This window comes from Loxodonta africana, chromosome 10 (genome assembly GCF_030014295.1).
Source record: "Loxodonta africana isolate mLoxAfr1 chromosome 10, mLoxAfr1.hap2, whole genome shotgun sequence".
Lineage (NCBI taxonomy): Eukaryota > Metazoa > Chordata > Mammalia > Proboscidea > Elephantidae > Loxodonta > Loxodonta africana.
Window position 1 is genome coordinate 109,602,235 of NC_087351.1, and position 20,633 is coordinate 109,622,867.

Below are 20,633 nucleotides of genomic sequence, written 5' to 3' on the forward strand. Positions count from 1 at the left end.
TAAAAGCAGCGGCTAGCCAGGCAATCTGTATCAAATTCACACCCTATACCATCTGTCTGAGAAGAAGGGGTAAATCGAAGCATGGGATTTAAATGGCCACGGCAGCAGGCGTCGCGAATACACGGGGTGACCGGCTGGAGTGACCCGCTGGTCGCCGCCTCTCTAGCAGCTGCGCCACATTGCGGGTGCGGCCTGGGCAGGTCAACCTTCAGGCCTGGGTCTCAGCTTCCCGGACCCACGTTTTAAGGCCGCTTCAAGCGCGGATGAACCCCGGTTTTAAAGCACTCTCCGAGGCCGGGACGAGGCACCGGGGCTGCGCCTGCGGGCGGCCATCGATGTCTACGGCGACCAGGCTGGCCCAAGACCCCACAGGCAGGACACGGCCCACGGCGCTCCGGGCAGCGGGCCGCTCGCCCAGTCCTTCCTGGGGGATCTTCGCATTCGATCGCGACCCCGGCTGTCTGCACTGGGGCCGCCTCCCGTACCCTCGGGTCCCGCGCGGGCCGTGAGACCGCGGCGCGCACTCGGACGGGGACGCGCGCACGCGCCGGCCGCGCACAGCCGGTGTTCAGTCTCGCGCACGCCCGCCCCTCGGCTCCTGCGCACGCGCCGGCCAGCAATCTCAGCCGTGCACTCGGCGGCGCTCGCCCCGTCCCGGCCCCGCCCCTCCTCCGGCCCCGCCCCTCCTCCCTCCGCCCCCGCCCACAGTTGCCTTCCCAGCATCCCGGCCTCCCTACGGAAAGCGGCGAGGCCCGATCCCGCCGGGAGCCGGGAGCCGGAGTGCAGGGCGGGGCAGCGCGCTGAGGTCAGCGCGGCGCGGCGGGCGGCGGCCGGCCCCGCCGTGGTTGGCTGCGCCCGCGCTGGCCGCGCCCTGGTTGGCTACGGGCCGCGGGGCTGGGCCGCTGGGTCGGGGCTGGGGTCGGGGCTCGGGCGCCGGTCGGGCTCGCGCAGCGCTCGGATCCGCGCCGCTCCAGGTCGGCGGCGGGCGGCAGGCCCGGGGAGGGCGCGGCGAGGGCGAGGGCGGGCCGGCAGGAGGGCGGCGGCGCCGAGGGGAGGGACCGGCCCATGGACCCGCGGGGCCCGGCGCCCCAGACGCTGCGCCGCCGGGACCGACCCCAACATGTCGGCCTAGGCCGGGGCGCGACGACGCGGACGGGGCGGCGACGAGGCGCCGCTGCTGCCGGGGCGCGCGGCCGCCGGGCCCCCGAGGGCTCGCCCTGACGGACTGGCCGAGCGGGCGGCGAGAGGCCGGCGCGTCGGGAGCGGGCCGCGCGACACCATGTCGGCCAAGGTGCGGCTCAAGAAGCTGGAGCAGCTGCTCCTGGACGGGCCGTGGCGCAACGAGAGCGCCCTGAGCGTGGAGACGCTGCTCGACGTGCTCATCTGCCTCTACACCGAGTGCAGCCACTCGGCCCTGCGCCGCGACAAGTATGTGGCCGAGTTCCTCGAGTGGGGTAAGTGCTGCGCCGGCCCGGCCCGGACCTCGGCCTCTGGCCGCCGCCGCCCCCCCGAGCGGCTACCTGGCCTTCCCATGCGCATCCTTCTCCACCCTGTCGTGTGTGCCTCCACCTAGAGCCTTTCCCCAGCCAGTCGGTGCGCCCTTATCCCTCGCACATCCGTGTCCCATCGTCCCGCCCCCTCATCCTGGCCCTTGGAGCCACATCCTCCGTTCCCATCCCCACCCCTCCCCCCCGCCGGGCCATCGCCCCGGCCGCTTCCTAGATCCACCCTCCGAGTCTGGATATCATTTCCTGCAGCACTCCCAGGGATATCCGCCCCCCCCCCGCACCTCGCCTTTGGGGTCCGGAGGCAGGTTGAGGAGCCCTCCCTCCCCACCCTGCCGAGCTGCGGGGGTAGCCGCATGTGCTTTCCGCATCTGCCTCGCCCACCGCCCAGTGGGCCCCCCACCCTTGTCTCCTGGGAACCCAACTCGAATGGCCCCTCCTACGTGACAGCCTGGCTCTATCCCCGGATGCCGGGGGCCTGAACACCCCCTTAGCACCTCCAAGGGATTTTTTAAGGCTAATTTTAAAATGTTGAGTCCGCCATGCAAGAGCACATTGCTTTTTTTCATTGTAATTGTTACAGACCGTTGTCATATTTTGGGGGTAGGTGAAAGTGTCAGTATGTGGAAGTCACTTAAAAACTTTCTTCATATGGTGTTCTTTGCATGCTTTCTCTAGTTCCAAATTCACTGAGGGATGTGATCATTTAAGAATCTGTAATGCCACTTATAGAGACATCTGACCAACTGTGTTTGACTAGAAGAAAATTTGATTAAGCAGCTTAATGATACTGTCATCATTTATGGATTGAGAATGGTGCATGTAAGGAGCACTGGTGGCCCGGTGGTTAAGAGCTCTGCTGCTTAAACGAAATTTGGTGGCTCTGACTCACCAGCCGCTCTGCGGGAGAAAGATGTGGCAGTTTGCTTCCTTGAAGATGACAGCCGTTGGAAACCCTATGGGGCAGTTCTGCTTTGTACCGTAGGGTCTCTGTGAGTTCAAATCGACTGGACGGCAACAGGTTTAATGCTGTAGAGTAACTTGACTGACTAACCTATATGCTTTACTGGGAAAATATTTTGATTAAGCCACATAATGATAGTTAGAACTGTGAAGACGGTAAAAGTGTAAAGTGAAACCCTTTTACTTCATCTTTCCCTAATCTGAACATGCTGTCAAGACCCTCTGACTCTTCTTACACCCAGAACAACTGAGAGGGAGAAGGCAGTGCCAAACCTATAAAAATCTTATTCTTGGGCCATGTGCGTCATTGGGCTAGGACAGCGCAGTCTGAACTAGTAGTTTCAAATCTTTGGCACTGATAAAGCTGGTATTTAAAATGTTAGCTGGAATTTGGCATTTTGTTTACGGATTAAAACTGAAGTTGCAGTATTCCTAAGGGGGCTTCCGCTTTTTGCTCTTTGGTGAAAAGTTGACGTGATGTCTTCTGAGAGCAACGATGGAGGCTGCCAGAGCCCCAGGACAGTGGGCCATTTCTTGTTTCTGAGGGGACCACCATTCCTGGTTATCTAGAATGTCAGTAAATTCAGAGTATTCGCTCTCTCGGGTCTTTTATCGACGCCAGTGACATGCTTTCCCACTGAATAATTAATTGACTTTCCAGTGAGGTCTTTGGTGTGTCTTAGGATCTAAGGCCTCTGAGCATTGCATTCACCATTCCTTCCTGAACACTTGATCTTGAAACCTAGACAGACCCACAGTCAGGTTCAACTTGGTGCACGGTGTGTGAGTAAAGCGTGACTTTGAGGAGGAAGCCGAGGGCAGAGTGGCGTGGCTGGTCAGGTGTGGTCTGGCTGGCTCTGGCCTGGGAGCTGCATGGTGACTCTGTGGGGATTAGTTGGAGGTTGGGTGCCCCCTGGACCAGTCGCTGCAATGCAGCTGCTTCTCGAAGTCCACACCATAAACAGGGTTGAATGTCACTGGGTGAGACTCTTAGCATGTGTGAGGGTCATAGTTTGAGATTTGACCTTTCCAAGTTTAAACAGAAGTTGGTGTGCAGTCATGCAGAAATGGTTTTCAAAGGGATATTCTGACTCTTTGGGAATTGCGATTACAAATAAATTACATTATTTTCCCCCTAAGAACTCAGTTTGCACAGAAGTGTAAACTTTTAAGTTACGGAGAAGAAAAATGGACTTAAGATGGCATGTTTATGAACTATAAATATATTTGGAAGTAGTATTAATTTTGTAGATGTTAGCATGTAACCCTGGAGTTACTTGTCACTAGTTACTATATGTGTGTACTGCTCACTGAGATTGGAAGGCAGGGAATAGTCTTTCAGACAGAGTTGTTTGCAGAGTGTTGTTAGGATATTTTAACCTCCAAGTTCTCAGGAATGTAGAGCTTATTACTTTTGCTCCTGGCATGCCTTAGTTTTGGGTCCACCTATACTGATAGCGGAAACCCTGGTGGTGTAGTGGTTAAGAGCTACGGCTGCTAGCCAAAAGGTCGGCGGTTTGAATCCACCAGGCACTCCTTGGAAACTGTACAGGGGAGTTCTGCCCTGTCCTGTAGGGTTGCTATGAGTCGGAATCAACTCAACAGCAAAAAGTTTGGTTTTTTTAAATACTGGTAGCACATCTGAGAATTAAAGAACACAAGTAAAATAAGGAGTTGTTGGGTGGCACACATGGTTAAGCACTGGACTACTAACGGAAAGGTTGGCAGTTCAAACACACCCAGAGGCGCCTCAGAAGACAGGCCTAGCGATCTGCTTCCAAAAGGTCACAGGCTTGAAAACCCTGTGGAGCAGTTCTAGTCTGCGTGCATGGGGTCGCCGTGAGTCGGAAGCCACTGGATGGCAGCTAACAACAGGTTAAGTAATCAGAGTGCTATAGTCACTTTCCAATATATTTGCTTATGAGGAATGCCTCTGTGTGTGTGTATGTGTGTGTGTATGCTAAATATACAGAGGCTCTCCGTCCGTGGGTTGTTAAGTTTTGGATTCACACACTGATGTTTGTAAACTTTCATGTTGGTTCCTGATGTGCAAGGGGATTGGCCTCTTCTTACCTCCTGAACCTTGCCTGGTGTCTAATGATAATTATGTAGAATTCTTGAAACTTATAAGCAGCTGGTTCTGCCCAGAGTTTGAGACTTACTGTGAGATTCTGAGGACATTCAGAAAATATAGATAATAAAGTTTTTAAGCTTTAAAAAAAGACTTTCTGGCTCTTATTATTACCACAGAGCCTGCGTGGGACAAAAGTCAATTTCTGCCTTCAGTTCGGGTTTTTGTCTTTAATTTTCCCTTGATTGTGTTTATAGTTTGATTAGCTTCCCCCTTTGAAATCTTGGACCTTAATTAAAAGTTAGACATACCTTGCTTAACAAAACAAACCTTTTTTTAAATTGTTTGTTAGGTGGAAGCTTACAGAGCAGTATAGTTTCCCACTCGATAGTTTGTGCATAAAGTGTTTCAGGACGTTGGTTTCCTTCTCCACAGTGTGTCACCACTCTCCCCATCTCTGCCAGTCTCCCCATTTCCTTTCATCCTAATTTTCTACCCCTTCCTGCCTTCTCATGGCCCTGGTGGCGCAGTGGTTAAAAGTTTGGTTGCTAACAAAAGGTCAGCAGTTCAAATCCACCAGCCACTCCTTGGAAGCCCTGTGGGGCAATTCTGCTCTGTCCTGTAGGGTCGCTATTTGTTGGAATCCACTCGACAGCAATGGGTTGGTCCTGCCCTCTCATCTTTGCCTTTGGGCAAATGTTGCGCTTTTGATCTCACATAATTGATTGTTCTAAAGAGCACGTTCCTCTCAGGTGTTAAAAGCTATTTTTTTTTAATGTAAATTTGATACCATTTGAATCAGAACATATGGAACACTTTAAAGTTTCTTCTAGTAAATAGCAACAAATGTGGACATCTAGATGTCCTTGTTGTTATGTGCCGCTGAATCGGTTCCAACTCATAGTAACTCCAGGTACAACAAAACGAAACACTGCCCTGTCCTGCGGCATCCTCACAATCGTTGCTAGTTTGAGGCCATTGTTGGAGCCACTGTGTCAGCCTGTCTCATTGAGGGCCTTCCTTTTTTTTTTTTTCACTGGACACGCTGCTTTACCAAGCTTAATGTCATTCTTCAGGGACTGATCCCTCCTGATAACATGTCCGAGGTACGTAAGGTGAAGTTTTGCCATCCTTGCTTCTAAGGAGCGTTCTGGCTGTAACTCTTCCGAGACAGATTTGTCCCTTCTTCTGGTAGTACACGGTATATTCGTTATTCTTTGTCAACACCATAATTCCGAGGCACCAATTCTTATTCTGTCCTCCCTACTCGTTGTATAGCTTTCGGCGCATATGAGGTGATTTGAAAATACTGTGGCTTGGGTCATGCACGCCTTAGTCCTCAAAGTTACATCTTTGCTTTTTAACACTTTAAAGAAGACTTTTGCAACAGATTTGCCTAATGCAGTACATCCTTTGATTTCTTGACTGGCGCTTCCCATGGGCATTGTTTGTGGATCCACGTAAAATGAAATCCTTGACAACTTCAGTATTTTCTCTTTTTTTATCATGATGTTGCTTATTGGTCCAGTTTTGTGATAATTTTTGTTGTCTTTATGTTGACGTGTAATGCATACTGAAAGTGTAGTCTTTGATCTTCACCAGTAAGTGCTTCAAGTCCTCTTTGCTTTCAGCAAGCAAGGCAGTGTTATGTTCGTATCATCGTTAGATTGTTAATGAGTCCTCCAATTCTGATGCCAGGTTCTTCTTCATATAGTCCAGCTTCTTGGATTATTTGCTCGACATACAGATTGAGTAATTATGGTGAGAGGGTACAACCCTGATGCACACCATTCCTGGTTTTAAACCACGCAGTATCCCATTGTTCTGTTCAGACGACTGACTCTTGGTCTATGTACAGGTTCTGCACTATCAGATTAAGAGTTCTGGAATTTCTGTTTCTGGCAGTGTTACTCATAATTTGTTATGATCCACACAGTCGAATGCCTTTGCACAGTCAATAAAACACAGGTGAACATCTTTCTGGTATTCACTGCTTTCACCCAGGATCCATCTGACGTCAGCAATGATAGCCCTTGTTCCACATCCCCTTCTGAATCTTGTTTGAATTTCTGGCAGTTCCCTGACTATGTACTGCTACGACTGCTTTTGAATGATCTTCAGCAAACTTTTACTTGTGTGTGATATTAATGATATTGTTTGATAATTTCCACATTGTCTTAGATCACCTTTCTAAGGTGTGGACACAAATACAGATCTCCAGATGTCTGCATGGACGTCTAGAATTTATTTTCTTTAATCTTAGGCATATAAACATAGTTTTAGCTTACATATGTGTTCATAGCATAAATATAATGACTTGTGTTACATTTTGATGGAGCTGATGTGTGAAATCCCAGCATGCTGGCACGGGGCAGGACTGTAGTGGTCACCTGCACACCAGGCCACAGGCCTAGAGTAGCTCGCTGCTAGTGTGGACACAGCTCATGGAGGTGACCGAGCGTGGGTTCCCAGTTCTCTGTCCAGGGCATCTTCTGTGACGCTGTGCCTCCTCCGTATCATGAACACGTTGATTTTCCTAAACTTTTGCCTTATTTCCTCATTTGTGGCTTTCTTCTTATGAGTGCAAAAGGTCTTCACTTACACAGAGTTCTCCTTCATAAAGGCGAACACTGGTGGCTTTTAACCTGGGGATACCCAGATCTAGGTGTGAGCAGGCTGATTGGGGAAACTCCTGCCTCAAATTAAGTAAGTAAGGTTTAACTGACAGTGGTAAACATTCCAAACTATATTTTAATCTTAAGGTTTCCTCTGGTTAGAATGTGTAACATGGGCACACTCTCTTTACAGATTTCAGGACTAAGATTTTGAAATAAGATGTAAGTTACAGGGAAATGTCGCCGTTGCATAATAACTATTACGCTAACATAATTTTGATTTCATAAATAGCTTTTTGAAATGCTGGTTGATATTGACTACCTAGACTGCAGTGGGACAGTTGAAACCAGACGTTAAGAAGCCAACTTTGTTTTCTCTTCTAAGAACTTTTCCAGTGACAGTCAGACTTTAGAGTGGGCAGCAGTATCTTTGTTAGGTCTAGACTTGCAGCAAGGGTGATTGTAGTGGGTGAATTGCCCTCACTCCAGGATACCACCATGTGCTGCCTGAAAAAGTTCATGATGTGCATTTGTGCAGTCGTCTGTTCTTCGAGCAAAGCACTCAAATACCTGTAAGTTACAGAGCTCCAGGTGCTGCAGGCTTGACGGGTAGCTCCTCTCGGGGCTTCCTGCCTCTGCCCTCCTCCCAGTGAAGAGCCAGATGCCCTTAGAAGCCCCATTTGTATTGACCTCGGTGATGCTGGTTAAACATGTGGGCAAACAGGGCTGTTAATTCCAAACTATATTAAATACAGGAAACTGTCGAGTGCTTTTCTCAGAGACACAAAAAGTATTTTTTGAGGCCGGCAAAGTGAAAGGGTCTTGGTAACAGAGACTGCATATAGATTTTACTCTTTTTATTGAAAAGGGGGTTAAAATAAAATTAAAGAAATATTTGAAAGAATCATAATAATAATTTAAAAAAACTAATCTCATCACCCTGCCTTCCCACAATATGTTTTAGTTATTGTTCACATTTACATAGGATCCTTAGATTCTTAGAATGTTACTGAATGACAGTGGGTTAAGTTACCTTAAATTTGCCGAGAAGCTCCCACAAATGGCTCTCTTGCTAATGAAAATGGATGAGAGGAAAATGCACTTCCATTAAGTCTAAAATCACAAGTGCTTTGACAGCGTGAACTGAGTATGGGAATCCTTTGAAGACTTTATCTGGGCTTAAGAACTTCATCTTGCTAGTAAAATAGGTACTACCTGTGAGATAAAGAAGCACCCCGATGGTGCGGTGGTTAAAGCGCTCAGCTGCTAGGCTGCTAATCGAAAGACTAGCCCCTGGAGGAAGGTCTGGCATCAGCTTCTGTAAAGATTCACAGCCTTGGAAGTCCTGTGGGGCAGTTCTGCCCTGTCCTGTTGGTCCCATGAGTTGGCGTTGACTCGAGGGCAATGGTTTGATTTTATAAGGTAAAGGTCACACTTTAGAGTCTGACTTTCAGCAGCCTGTGTTGAGTATTAGGGTTTGTTCAGCTTTATCAATTAGGTAGGTAGCTGTGGCAACAAACTTGCTTTTAGATTAAGACATTGCCAAAAGGATGGATTATGTAATTGGGGATTTTAGATTTTTGTTATTCTAAGTGAGGAAAGGATAACAAAAATTCAAAGTCCCCAATTTTTGTTATCCTTAGTGAGGAAACCTACCACTTGTGTCTCTGTTGTACTGTAGTAGCTTGAGTGTTGCTGTGATACTGGAAGCTATTCCACCGGTATTTTAAATACCAACAGGGCCACCCATGGTGGGCAGGCTTCAGCAGAGCTCCAGATTAAGACACACTAGGAAGAAGGACCTGGTAGTCTACTTCTGAAAACTTGGCCAGTGAAAACCTTATGAATAGCTGTGGAATGTTGTCTGATACAATGCCGGAAGATGAGCCCCTCGGGTTGGAAGGCACTCAAAATATGACTGGGGAAGAGCTGTCTCCTCAGAGTGAGCCGACCTTGATGACGTGGATGGAATCAAGCTTTCAGGACCTTCATTTGCTGATGTGGCACAACTGAAGATGAGAAGACACAGCTGCAAACATCCATTAGAATCGGAACGTGGAATGTACAAAGTATGAATCTAGGAAAATTCAAAGTTATCAAAAATGAAATGGAATGCTTGAAGATTGATATCCTAGGCATTAATCACCTGAAATGGACTGGTATTGGCCATTTTGAATTGGGCAGTCATATGGTCTACTGTGCCAGGAATGACAAAGAGGAACGGTGTCACATTCACTGTCAAAAAGAACATTTCAAGATCTATCCTGAAGTACACTGCTGTCAATGATAGAATAATATCCATACACTTATAAGGAAGACCAGTTTATATGACTGTTACTCAGATTTACTCACAAGCTGCTGATGCCAAAGATGAAAAATTGAAAGTTTTTACCAACTTCTGTAGTCTAAAATTGATCAAACATGCAATCAAGATGCATTGATAATTGCTGGTGATTGGAATTCAAAAGATGGAAACGAAGAAGGATCAATAGTTGGAAAATATGGCATGGTGATAGAAATAATGCTGGAGATTGCATGATAGAATTTTGGAAGGCCAATGACTTATTCGTTGCAAATACCTTTTTTCAATAACATAAACTGCAGTGATGCTCACAGACCTCATCAGGTGAAATACACAGGAATCAAATCGACTACATCTGTGGAAAGAGACTATGGAAAAGCTCAATAACAGAACAAGGCCAGGGGCTGACTGTGAGCACACCGTCAATTGCTCATATGCAAGTTCACGTTGAAGCTGAAGAAAATTAAAACAAGTCCGTGAGAGCCAAAACATGAACTCAGGTGTCTCCCACCTGAATTTAGAAACCATCTTAAGAATAGATTTGACATGTTGAACACTTAATAACCGAAGACCAGATGACTTATGGAAGGGCATCATACATGAAGAAAGCACGAGGCCTTTAAAAAGACAGGAAAGAAAAGGTCAAAATGGATGTCAGAAGAGACTGAAATTTTCTCTTGAATATGGAGTAGCTAAAGTGAACAAAAAAGTGATGAAGTAAAAGAGCTGATGAAAAGATGTCAAAGGGCAGCTCAAGAAGACAGAGTAAAGTATTATAATGAAATGTGTGAAGACCTGGAGTTAGAAAACTAAAACTGAAAGAAGAAAAAATTTAAGCCTTGAGTTGCAATATCAAGAGATTATATGGGCAAAATATTGAATGAAGCAGGAAACTTCAAAAGAAGGTGGAAGAAATACACAGAATCTCTGTACCAAAAATAATTGGTTGATGTTCACCCATTTCAGGAGGTAGCATGTGATCAAGAACTGATGGTATTGAAGGAAGGACCCAAGCCTCCCTACAGGCATTGGTGAAAAACAATTGAGAGAATACCGACTGGGATGTTTCAACGAGTGCAACAACTTGAAGCACCCACTCATCTCGGCCAGGAAATGTAGAAGACGGTTAGCTTCCTGACCAAGCAACTGGAAAAGATCCATATTTGTGCCATTCCAAAGAAAGGTGGTCCAATAGAATGCAGAAATTATCAAACAATGTCATTAATATCACACGCAAGTAAACTTTTTTTTATTGTGATTTAAGTGAAAGTTTACAAATCAAGTCAGTCTCTCACAAAAATTTATATACACCTTGCTATGTACTCCTAATTGTTCTCCCTCTAATGAGACAGCACACTCCTACTCTCCACCCTGTATTCCCTGTGTCCATTCAGCCAGCTTCTGTCCCCCTCTGCCTTCTCTAAACTTTTGCTGAAGATCATTCAAAAGCAGTTGCAGCAGTACATCAACAGGGAACCGCCAGAAGTTCAAGCCGGATTCAGAAGAGGACATGGAACGAGGGATATCATTGCTGATGTCAGATGCATCTTTGCTAAAAGCAGAGAATACCAGAAAGATGTTTACCTGTGTTTTATTGAGTATGCAAAGGCATTCGATTGTGTGGATCGTAACAAATTATGGATGACATTGCAAAGAATTGAATTTTCAGAACACTTAATTGTACTTATGCTGAACCTGTACACAAACAAGGAAGCATTGTTCAGATAGAACCAGGGGATACTGCAGGGTTTAAAATCAGGAGTGGTATGCATCAGGGTTGTATCCTTTCACCATACTTCTTCAGTCTATATGCTGAGCAGATAATCTGAGAAGCTGGACCGTATGAAGAACAGGGCATCAGGATTGGAGGAAGACTCGTTAACGTGCAGTATGCAGATGACACATGCTTGCTTGCTGAAAGTGAAGACTTGAAGCACTTATAATGAGGGTCAAAGACTACAGTCTTCAGTATAGATTACGTTTCAACATAAAGAAAACATCCTCATGACTTGACCAATAAGCAACGCCATGATAAACGGAGAGAATATTGAGATTGTAAAGGATTTCATTTTACTCGGATCAACAGTCTACATCCATGGAAGCAGCAGCCAAGAAATGATGTATTACATTGGGCAGACCTGCTGCAAAAGATTTTTAAAGTGTTAAAAAGCAAAGATGTCACTTCGAGGACTCTGATCGTTAAGGTTGCGTGTCAATTTGGTCAGGCCATGATTTTCAGTGGTTTGGCAGTTACGATGTAGTTTGGCAGTTGTGTGATGATGTGATCACTTCCATGATGAGATTCAATATAATATGATCTCCTCCATAATGGGATCTGTTGTGAGTAGCCATTCAGTTGAAAGGGAGTTCCGTTGGGGGCGTGGTCTGTTTCCAATGTAAGTGGACTTTCTGACAAGGTTCTCAAGCTTTTGCTTGCTCTGGATTCTGCAGATGGCTCCTGTTTGTCTGACCTCTGGTTCTTAGGACTTCAGCTAGCAGCTTACCTGCTGTCTTGCCTGCCAGTCATGGGATTCATCCGTCTCCACAGCCTGTGAGCCAGATCCCTGCTGTCTGACTTGGCAGTCTGGAGTTCGCCAGCCCCTGTGGCTGCGTGAATCAGGATAAGCCTCCAGCCTGATCCATGTTTCAGTCTCTACAACTGCATGAGCCATTTCCTTAATATAAATATTTCTGTATTTATGTGCTTTACTGGTTTTGCTTCTCAAGGGCTAAGGTGTGCCTGACTCAAGCCAAGGTCTTTTCAGTTGCATCATATGCATGCGAAAGCTTGACAGTGAGTAAGGAAGACTGAAGCAGAGTTGATGCATTTGAATTATGGTGCTGGTGAAGAATATTGAATATATGTACCATGGACTGCCAGAAGAATGAACAAATCAGTCTTGGAAGAAGTACAGTCAGAAGGCTCCCTAGGTGGTAGAATTTCGTGACTTCATCTTACGTTCTTTGGACGTGCTGTAATGAGGGACCAGGCCCTGGAGAAGGGCATCATACTTGGCAAAGCAGAGGGTCAGCGAAAGAGAGGAAGACCTTCAACGAGATGGATTGATACCATGGCTGTAACAATGGACTGAAACATAGCAAGGCTTGTGAGGGTGGCACAGGACTTACCACTGTTTTGTTCTGTTCTACGTAGTGTTGGCTATGAGTCAGAACTGACTGGATGACACCTACTAACAAGAATAGTGAGGAAAGACTTAGAAATTCAAAGAGGAATACATACCCAAAAGACTTGAAAGCATAGACTCAACAGAAATTTCTACACCAATGTCCATTGTAGCACTATTCACAATAGCCAATGGGTGGAAACAGCCTAAATGCTCATCAACAGATCAATGATAAACAAAATGTGGTACATTCATACAATGGAATACTACTCAGCTGGTTGGAAAAATGCAGTCTTGGTACATGCTACAATATGGATGGAGCTGGAAGACCTTGTGCTGAGTAAAATAAGTCCATCACAAAAGGACAAATGTTGTATGACTTCACTTATTTAAAAAGGCAGGAAGGCAAATGTATAAACAGCAAAGTTTATTAGTGGTTACTGGAGATGGTAGGGAGGTTAACAGCGATGGAAATATCACATTGATTAAGGGTAGAGTTGCACAGCTGATAATTGCAATTGCTGTCAGTAAGTCGTACACCTATAGAAAGTTTAATTGGCAAAAGTTGTGTGATAGATATATTTACAACAACAACAAAAGAGTAGCTGCTGAGGCTGCTTATGTACAGTCAAAAACCTCATGGGATTTGGTTTCTTGGTTTGGAGGTTTAGGGTGGTGGTTTCATGGGACATCCTAGTTAATTGGCCTAATAGCGTGTTTAGTGCTTCTGTCCTACCTCCTAGTTCATTGGTCTCTAATCGCCTGGAGCAACAGAGGAAGAAGGCATGTCAGGACTAGGAAGAAGATGTGGAATGTGTGGCTAATTGCCTCCATGAACAACTGCCTCTTTTGCCATGAGACCGGAAGAATTGGATGGTGCCCGGATACCACTACTGAACATTCCTATCAAAGATTCTTTTAAAGTAGCCTGATGAAAAAGCCTCTGAAACTGTTGCCCTGAGATAGTGTTTAAACCTTAAACCAAAATTATCCCCTGAAGTTTCCTTAAAACCAAACAGTAGTTTAGTTTAACTAGTAAAAAAATGTCTACCTCGAGCATTATGCTCTTTTAAAACTATCTCTCTGGGGCGAAATTGACAAGAGCAACTCGAAAGATAGGAACCTTAAGGGGTAGTAAATCTGTATTCATGGGGGAGGAACAAGTCGGAAAAGGAGGGTGAGAATGGTCGCGCAGCTGGAAGAATGTCATCAGTGTCACTAAATGGTACATGTAGAAACTGTAGAAATGATATACGTTCTGCTGTGTATGTTCTGAACAACGCAACAAAATAAATAAAAATTCAAAGAGAAATTTAAATTGAATCATAATTTCCATCAGATGCTATCCTTGTATTAGAACTCCTTTGGAGAAGATGTGGAAATTATTCTTTTAAGGTGACTCAAAGTTATTGAGGTGATGACAGTTACTCTGACCTCTAAAATCAGAGTCATGGGTTTGAAAACTGTTAAGAATTTTGAGAGATCATATGATCTGTCCTCTCCCCTTCTCCCTAATCCCTGACTCTCCTTTGGGTAAACCAGTTCTGGACATTTTTCCTAATCATTTCTGTTCAAGCAGCCCTCCAACCAGGGCTTCACCCCCTCCATGATAGACTATGGTCAACCTTGGTCCCCCTTGCGGCAACTGCTTTGAAATATCTCAGTTTTGTTTTAGCCCTTTCTTTCCATTCTCTTTATCACTGATGAATAATCAGTGCCCACAGAAGCAATAGTCAAGAAATCAAACGATGTATTATATTGGGCACATCTGCTACAAAAGACCTCTTTAAAGTTTTAAAAAGCAAATATGTCAGTTTGATGACTAAGATGTGTCTGACCCAAGCCATGGTCTTTTCAGTCACCTCATTGTGTATGAGAAAGTTGGATAATGAAAAAGGGAGATAGAAGAATTGATGCATTCGATCTGTGGTATTGGCAAAGAAAATTGAATAAACCGTGGACTGCTGGAAGAACAAACAAATCAGTCCTAGAATAAATAAAACCAGAATGCTCCTTAGAAGTAAGGATGGTGAGACTTCGGCTAGCTTATTTTGGACATGTAATCAGGAAGGACCAATTGCTAAGAAAAGACGTTATGGTTGGTAAAGTAGAGAGGGTCAGCAAAAGTGAGGGAAACCCTCAGTAAGGTGGACATGATAGCCACAACAGTGGACTCAAACATGACAACGATCACGTACATAAGCTTGCCACGAGTCAACTCAGTAGCAACAACTGCTAATTTCTGATTTTTCCAGGTTAGACGTTATCTGTTGACTTCCTTCTATGGAAGAAAAAACTTCAGAACTCTAAACTCCTCCCTCCCCCGGCCCCCCCCCCCCCGCCCCGGGTGCTAGAAACACACACACACACACACACACACACACACACACACACTCACTCCTTCATTTATTTCCTTTTTTCCAAATTTGGTTATATAATAATTTTTTAAATTGATATTTAGTATTTACATTATTACGTGTTCATAGCCAAGCCACATTAAAATAGATAGACAGACAGATTAGATTAGATTAGATAGATAACAAACCTGTTGATATTAAGTTGATTTCAACTCATAGCGACCCTATACAGCAGAGTAGGAGTGGCTGGTGGGTTTGAACTGCCAGCTTTTTGGTTAGCAGCTGAGCTCTTACTACAGCGCTCTGTTTCCTAATTTTTGTGATTAAATGAACTGTCTTTTCTTTCTGTTAGCTTGGTTTTGAATGTACAGTCATGAATTTAGTCTTAGACTTCTTAATAGAATTCTCAGTACAGTCAAACATCTCTAGTAATCTGTCGCTTTTAATTCTTTTCTTGGAGCCATCTCTTCCAGAACTTTCCATTTTCCTGTTCAAATCCAGACTGTTTGCTGTCTAGGCCTGCTCCTTAATAGTGGTCCTGGGATTTCTGTTCATTCCTTGCCATGGGAATTCCCTTTGTCCCCTCTGTTGAATCCCCTCTTTGGATCCCATGTCTTTCTTTCTCCTTTTGATCGTTTATATCACACTTAAATGACAGTTTGCCTTGGTATGGAAATTCAGGTTAGAAATTATTTTTCCTCAGACATTTGAAGGCATAGCTCCATTGTTGGCAGTGACAAATCTAAGGCCATTGTGATTCCTAAGCCTTTGTGTGTGACTTGTTTTGTCTCTGAAACCTTTAAGGACCTTCTCTTTACCTGTTGTGTTCCTTGGTGGATCTTTTTGGTCTTGGGACTAGGGTCCTTCAGTTCTGAGAAACTTAGTTTTTTTTTACATTGTAAAATTTATTTTGGTTTTGTTTTTTTTTTCTATGATTTCTTTTTTCTAGGCTTCTTAAGCCCTGGTGGTACAATGGTTAAGTGCTCGGCTGCTAAGTGAAGGTTCAGTGGTTTGAGCCCACCAGCCGCTCTGCGGGAGAAAAGACCAGTCGATCTGCTCCAATAAAGATTACAGCCTAGGAAACCCTATGACGCAATTCTACCTTGCCCTGTAGGGTTGCTATTAGTCAACAGCACATAACAACAAAGCCTTCTTGGTCTCCTATTGTTCAGATGTTGGACCACCTAGAATGTTCTCCTAATTTTATTGTTTTTTTCCATTCTTTATCTTTTTTGTTGTGATTTATTCGAGAGAGGGCTTCAACTTTATCTTCTAGTCCTTACATTGAATTTTTATTTCTGCCATTATAGCTTTCATCTCTAAATGTTCTTATTCACAGTATTCTTTTTTATAACATTTTATATGTTTCATAGAAGTAGTACATTAAAAATTGTTTATTAATTTTTTATGTCTATATCCATTTATACATAGACACATATAGACATTTTCTTTTATTTCCTGTGTTTCTTCTGAGGTCTTTTCTTTTTTACTATTTCCTACTTTGGTCTTTGTCTTTGATGTTAGAGATTTTTCTCTAAATTGTGATCAGGCTATCTTTTCACAATTGTGAGTGGACTAGTTGGAAACTCCCTGTATTTATGGGCAAAGTTTAAGTGATGAGTTTCACCGTTAGGAAATAGGGTGTGGGCCCTGCCACTTTGAGAGGGCACTACCAGAAGTTGTAATTCTTTCCATTGGGCCTGTCAGAAATTCCAGAGAGGAATTTCCCGTCTCCTGCCTGGGAGATGGAGGGGTTGGAAGTGGCATGGTAAATGCCTGGCTGCCAGTGTTCTGGGAAGGGGGGGGTGAGGGGGTAGACCTTGGGTGTAACTGCTTCTTCTGCAAACTTGAAGCCAGTCCTTCTTCTGTCCCGTTAGGACTCAGACCTTCAGAAATACTGGTGCCTCTGATAATCCTACCTCTTTGTCCCCTTCCCTTATCACACACACACAATTAGGTTTCAGTTTTCTGCGCTTTGCTGAATTAGATACCATGTCTCCATTTGCTTCCTTTTCACTTGCAAAATTATGTTGCCGTTTCTAGTCTGCTGTTATCTCCAGTCATTCATTCAACACAATTTTTTTTAAAGAAATTAGAATGAGCGAAGCGCTGCAGCGGTGAAAATAACAAAAGGTCTGCTCTCCTTGAGCTCATTTCCTCCAGGGCTCTGTGCCCACGGTGCTCGCCTGCGCGCTGTCTTTGGAGCAGGGTCTCCACGTGGCCCAGAGATGAGCTGTGGGTTCTCTGCACCCTACTTAACTGACAGTTACCCTGGTTTTCACCTCTGTGTGACATTGAAGTTATAGTTGCTGGTTTCTTTGATTTGAGTGTGTTGCTATTTCTATTCTTATCGTTAGAGGATGTCTTCCATTAGTAGAAGGAAGAAATGAGAATTAGGGAGGGCAGGTTTTTCATAGTAGCTGTATCAGTGTTAGAAGAGGTGGAAAAGAGAAATGGGTTAAAAGGGGGAATTGCCTGGGAGGTACACTGAAAGCAGGAAAAAGGAGTGCCTAGAGCGTCTCTATGAGTCTGAATCGACCCAAGGCCATACAGCAACAACAGAGCGTCTGCCTCCTCAGGGGCCGGGAAGAGTGGGAGTGGGTCTGCTTCCTCAGGTGAATGGGAAGAGCGGGAGCGGGTCTGCTTCCTCAGGTGACTGGGAAGAGCGGGAGCGGGTCTGCTTCCTCAGATGGGTAGGAAGAGTGGGAACGGCTACTCTTGGGTGGTGAAGTGGGGAGGTGTGTGTGGAGAGCCTCTACTGTGGAGAGGTTTGTAATTGGGCAAGGACTGCCTGTTTAAACTTTATCTCCTTTGAAATGCTGCGGAGCTTATCCTGTCTGACACCACAGCTTTGGCTATGCGGGAAGAAAGCACCAATTTAAAATTGACATGAGCAGAATAAAACGTCTTCTCGCCACTTAACATTTTTCTAAAAGCATAAATAATAGAAATGAAATCCAAAGGCCTATAGTCTCCCCTTACCGTGATGCCCAAGGCTACGTTTTTGGAGCCGTCACTGTGTTGTACTGCACCCTTGTTAGTGCGAAACATTTAAATTGAAGTAGTTGAATTTCTCAGTCGTGTGGTTTGAAAAAAATTAAATCAGCGGACTGAATTTATTTTTTTAAACTTCATTTTTATTTGAAATAGTATTTGTATTAATTCCTAACTGCTACCAAGAAAGATGTTGATTTCATAATTAGTGGACATTTAGCAATCCTATATGAAAATTCATTTTGCAGCCATGTCACAAATAGATTCTTCCCTTTTTTACCCAAAGTATTTGGAATAAGATTGTTAAGAAGTCTGTAAGTATATTAACAAATCACCTTTCTGATGTACCTTTAAAATTGGGAAAATGTCAATGAATCGTTTCTTTAAAATACGTAGGCAGTGTTATCTGAGTAAATTAGGAGTGGTCTCTTCCCAGTGTAACCAGTTCATTCAGGCAACAGGGATGGTATTTATATTATACTGTGTGAGGACAAGAAATAACTTCTCAAAGCATCAGATGTTAACAGTTTTATGTAACTGAAGTGATAAGCCTGGATATAGTTCCTTCTACAAATACTTATTTTTTAAAAAAGCAAGATTTGTGTTTATGTAGTTTTGATAATCTTTGTGAAATAACATGTTAAGAGGGTTATTGAACAAAAACTGGGTGTCTTATCAGTAATTTGAGAGGAACATTCTGTTATACTTGTAACTGAGTTTGTTTTTCATCACTTCAGAAAGGAACCCCGTACGCTTTAGCTATCACCCCCATCTTCACCTTCACCAGCCCTAAGCAACCGCAATTTACTTTCTGTCACTGTACATTTGCCTATTTTGGACATTTCATATAAATAGTCATACCATATGTGACCTTTTGTAACTGGCTTCTTCCACTGAGCATAATGTTTTCACGATTTGTCTATGTTGTAGCATGTATCAGGGCTTCACTCCTTTTTATGGCCAAATAATATTATATTGCATGGATAGACCACATTGTTTATCCATTCATCAGTTGATGGGTATTTGGGTTGTTTGTATCTTTTGGCTATTATGAATAATGCTGAAATGGACATTTATGTACAAGTTTTTGGGAGGACCTGTGTTTTCATTTCTCTTGGGCATATTCCTAGGAGTGAAATTGCTGGGTCACATGGTAACTCTGTGTTTAACTTAGGAACTGCCAGCCTCTTTTCCAGAGTTGCTTTACCATTTTACATTCTCACCTGGAGTGTTCAAAGGTTCTAATTTCTTCACCTCCTCGTCCACACTTATTATTATCTGACTTTTTATTATAGCCCTTCTGGTGGGTGTAAAGTGATCTCATTGTGGTTTCGATTTGCATTTCCTTAATGGCTCGTGATATTGGGTATCTCTTCATGTATTTATTGACTATTTGTGTATTTTCTTTTGAGAAATGTCTATTCAAGTCCTTTGTTTATTTTTTGGTTCGGTTTGTCTTTTTCTCGATGAGCTGTAAGCATTCTTTCTGTATGTTTATCGGAAGTATAATTTGCAAATGCTTTCTCTCATTTCGTGCGTTCTCTTTTACTTTCTTGATGGTGTTCTTTGAAGCACAAACATTTTTAATTTTTGTTGTGTGTGTTTTTGATGTTATATCTAAGAATGCATTGCCAAATCCAGGGTCATGAAGAGTTACACCCATGTTTTCTTTAAGAGTTTTGTCGCTTTAGCTCTTACATTTAAGTCTTTGATCCATTTGAAGTTCATTTTTGTGTACGGTGTTAGGTAAGGATCCAAGTTCATTCTTTTGCTTGTGGATACCCAGTTGTCCCAGCATCATTTGTTGAAAAGATTGTTCGTTCCCATCGAATGACCTTGGTGCCTTTGTTGGAAATCTGTTGACCGTAGACATATGGGTTTATTTTTGGACTGTCAGTTCTGTTCTGTTAATTAATATGTCAGTCCTTATGCCAGTGCCACATTGTCTTGATTAGTCTCGCCTAGTTTTGAAATGAGAAGTGTGAGTCCTCTCAACTTTTTTTTTCCTGCAGGATTATTTTGGCTATTCTGGGTCCCTTGAAGTTTCCATATGAATTTTAGGATCAACTTGTCAGTTTTTGCAAAGAAGTTTAGCTGCTATTCTGATAGAGATGCTTTGAATCTGTAGCTCAATTGGGGTAATATTGCTACCTTAACACTATTAAGTCTTCCTGTGAATGAACATGGAATGTCTTTCCATTTATTAAAATCTTCAATTTCAACAGTGTTTTATAGTTTTCAGAATATGTTTTGTACCTTGTTAATTTTATTCCTAAGTATCTTGTTGTATTTTATGTTGATGTTATTGATGGAATTATTTTCTTAACTTCGTTTTCAGATTGTTGGAAGTGTAATAAAAAATACAATTGATTTTCGTGTATTGATCCTGTATCCTGCAACCTTGCTGAACTGTTATTTCTAATGCGTTTTTTTTTAGTGGGTTCTTTAGGATTTTCTGTATACAAGATCATGTTATCGGCGAATAGAGATAGCTTTACTTCTTCCTTTCCACTCCAGATGCCTTTTATTTCATTTTCCTGCTTAATTGCCCTGGCTAGAACCCTGAATAGAAGTGAGAGCAGACATCCTTGGCTTGCTCCTGATCTTAGGGGGAAACATCCAGTTTTTCACCCTTCAGTATGTTAGCTGTGAGTTTTTCATGCAAAAACCCATTGCCGTCAAGTCGATTCCGACACATCAG

At 43.8% G+C, this 20,633-nt stretch overlaps 1 protein-coding gene across 3 annotated transcripts in view; it reads left to right on the forward strand.

Moving 5' to 3' along the window:
- Positions 1 to 1,243: 1,243 nt before the first annotated feature.
- CDC42BPB (CDC42 binding protein kinase beta) overlaps positions 1,244 to 20,633 on the forward strand; it is a 135,620-nt gene continuing 116,230 nt past the window's right edge. For 2 of the 3 annotated variants that reach the window (XM_064292931.1, XM_064292932.1), the window contains exon 1: positions 1,245 to 1,454. In XM_064292931.1, the coding sequence (XP_064149001.1) occupies positions 1,280 to 1,454 (175 nt within the window). In that variant the 5' untranslated portion in view covers positions 1,245 to 1,279. Of the gene's footprint in view, positions 1,455 to 20,633 lie in introns of all 3 variants that reach the window. The other variant, XM_064292930.1, reaches the window with a different exon arrangement.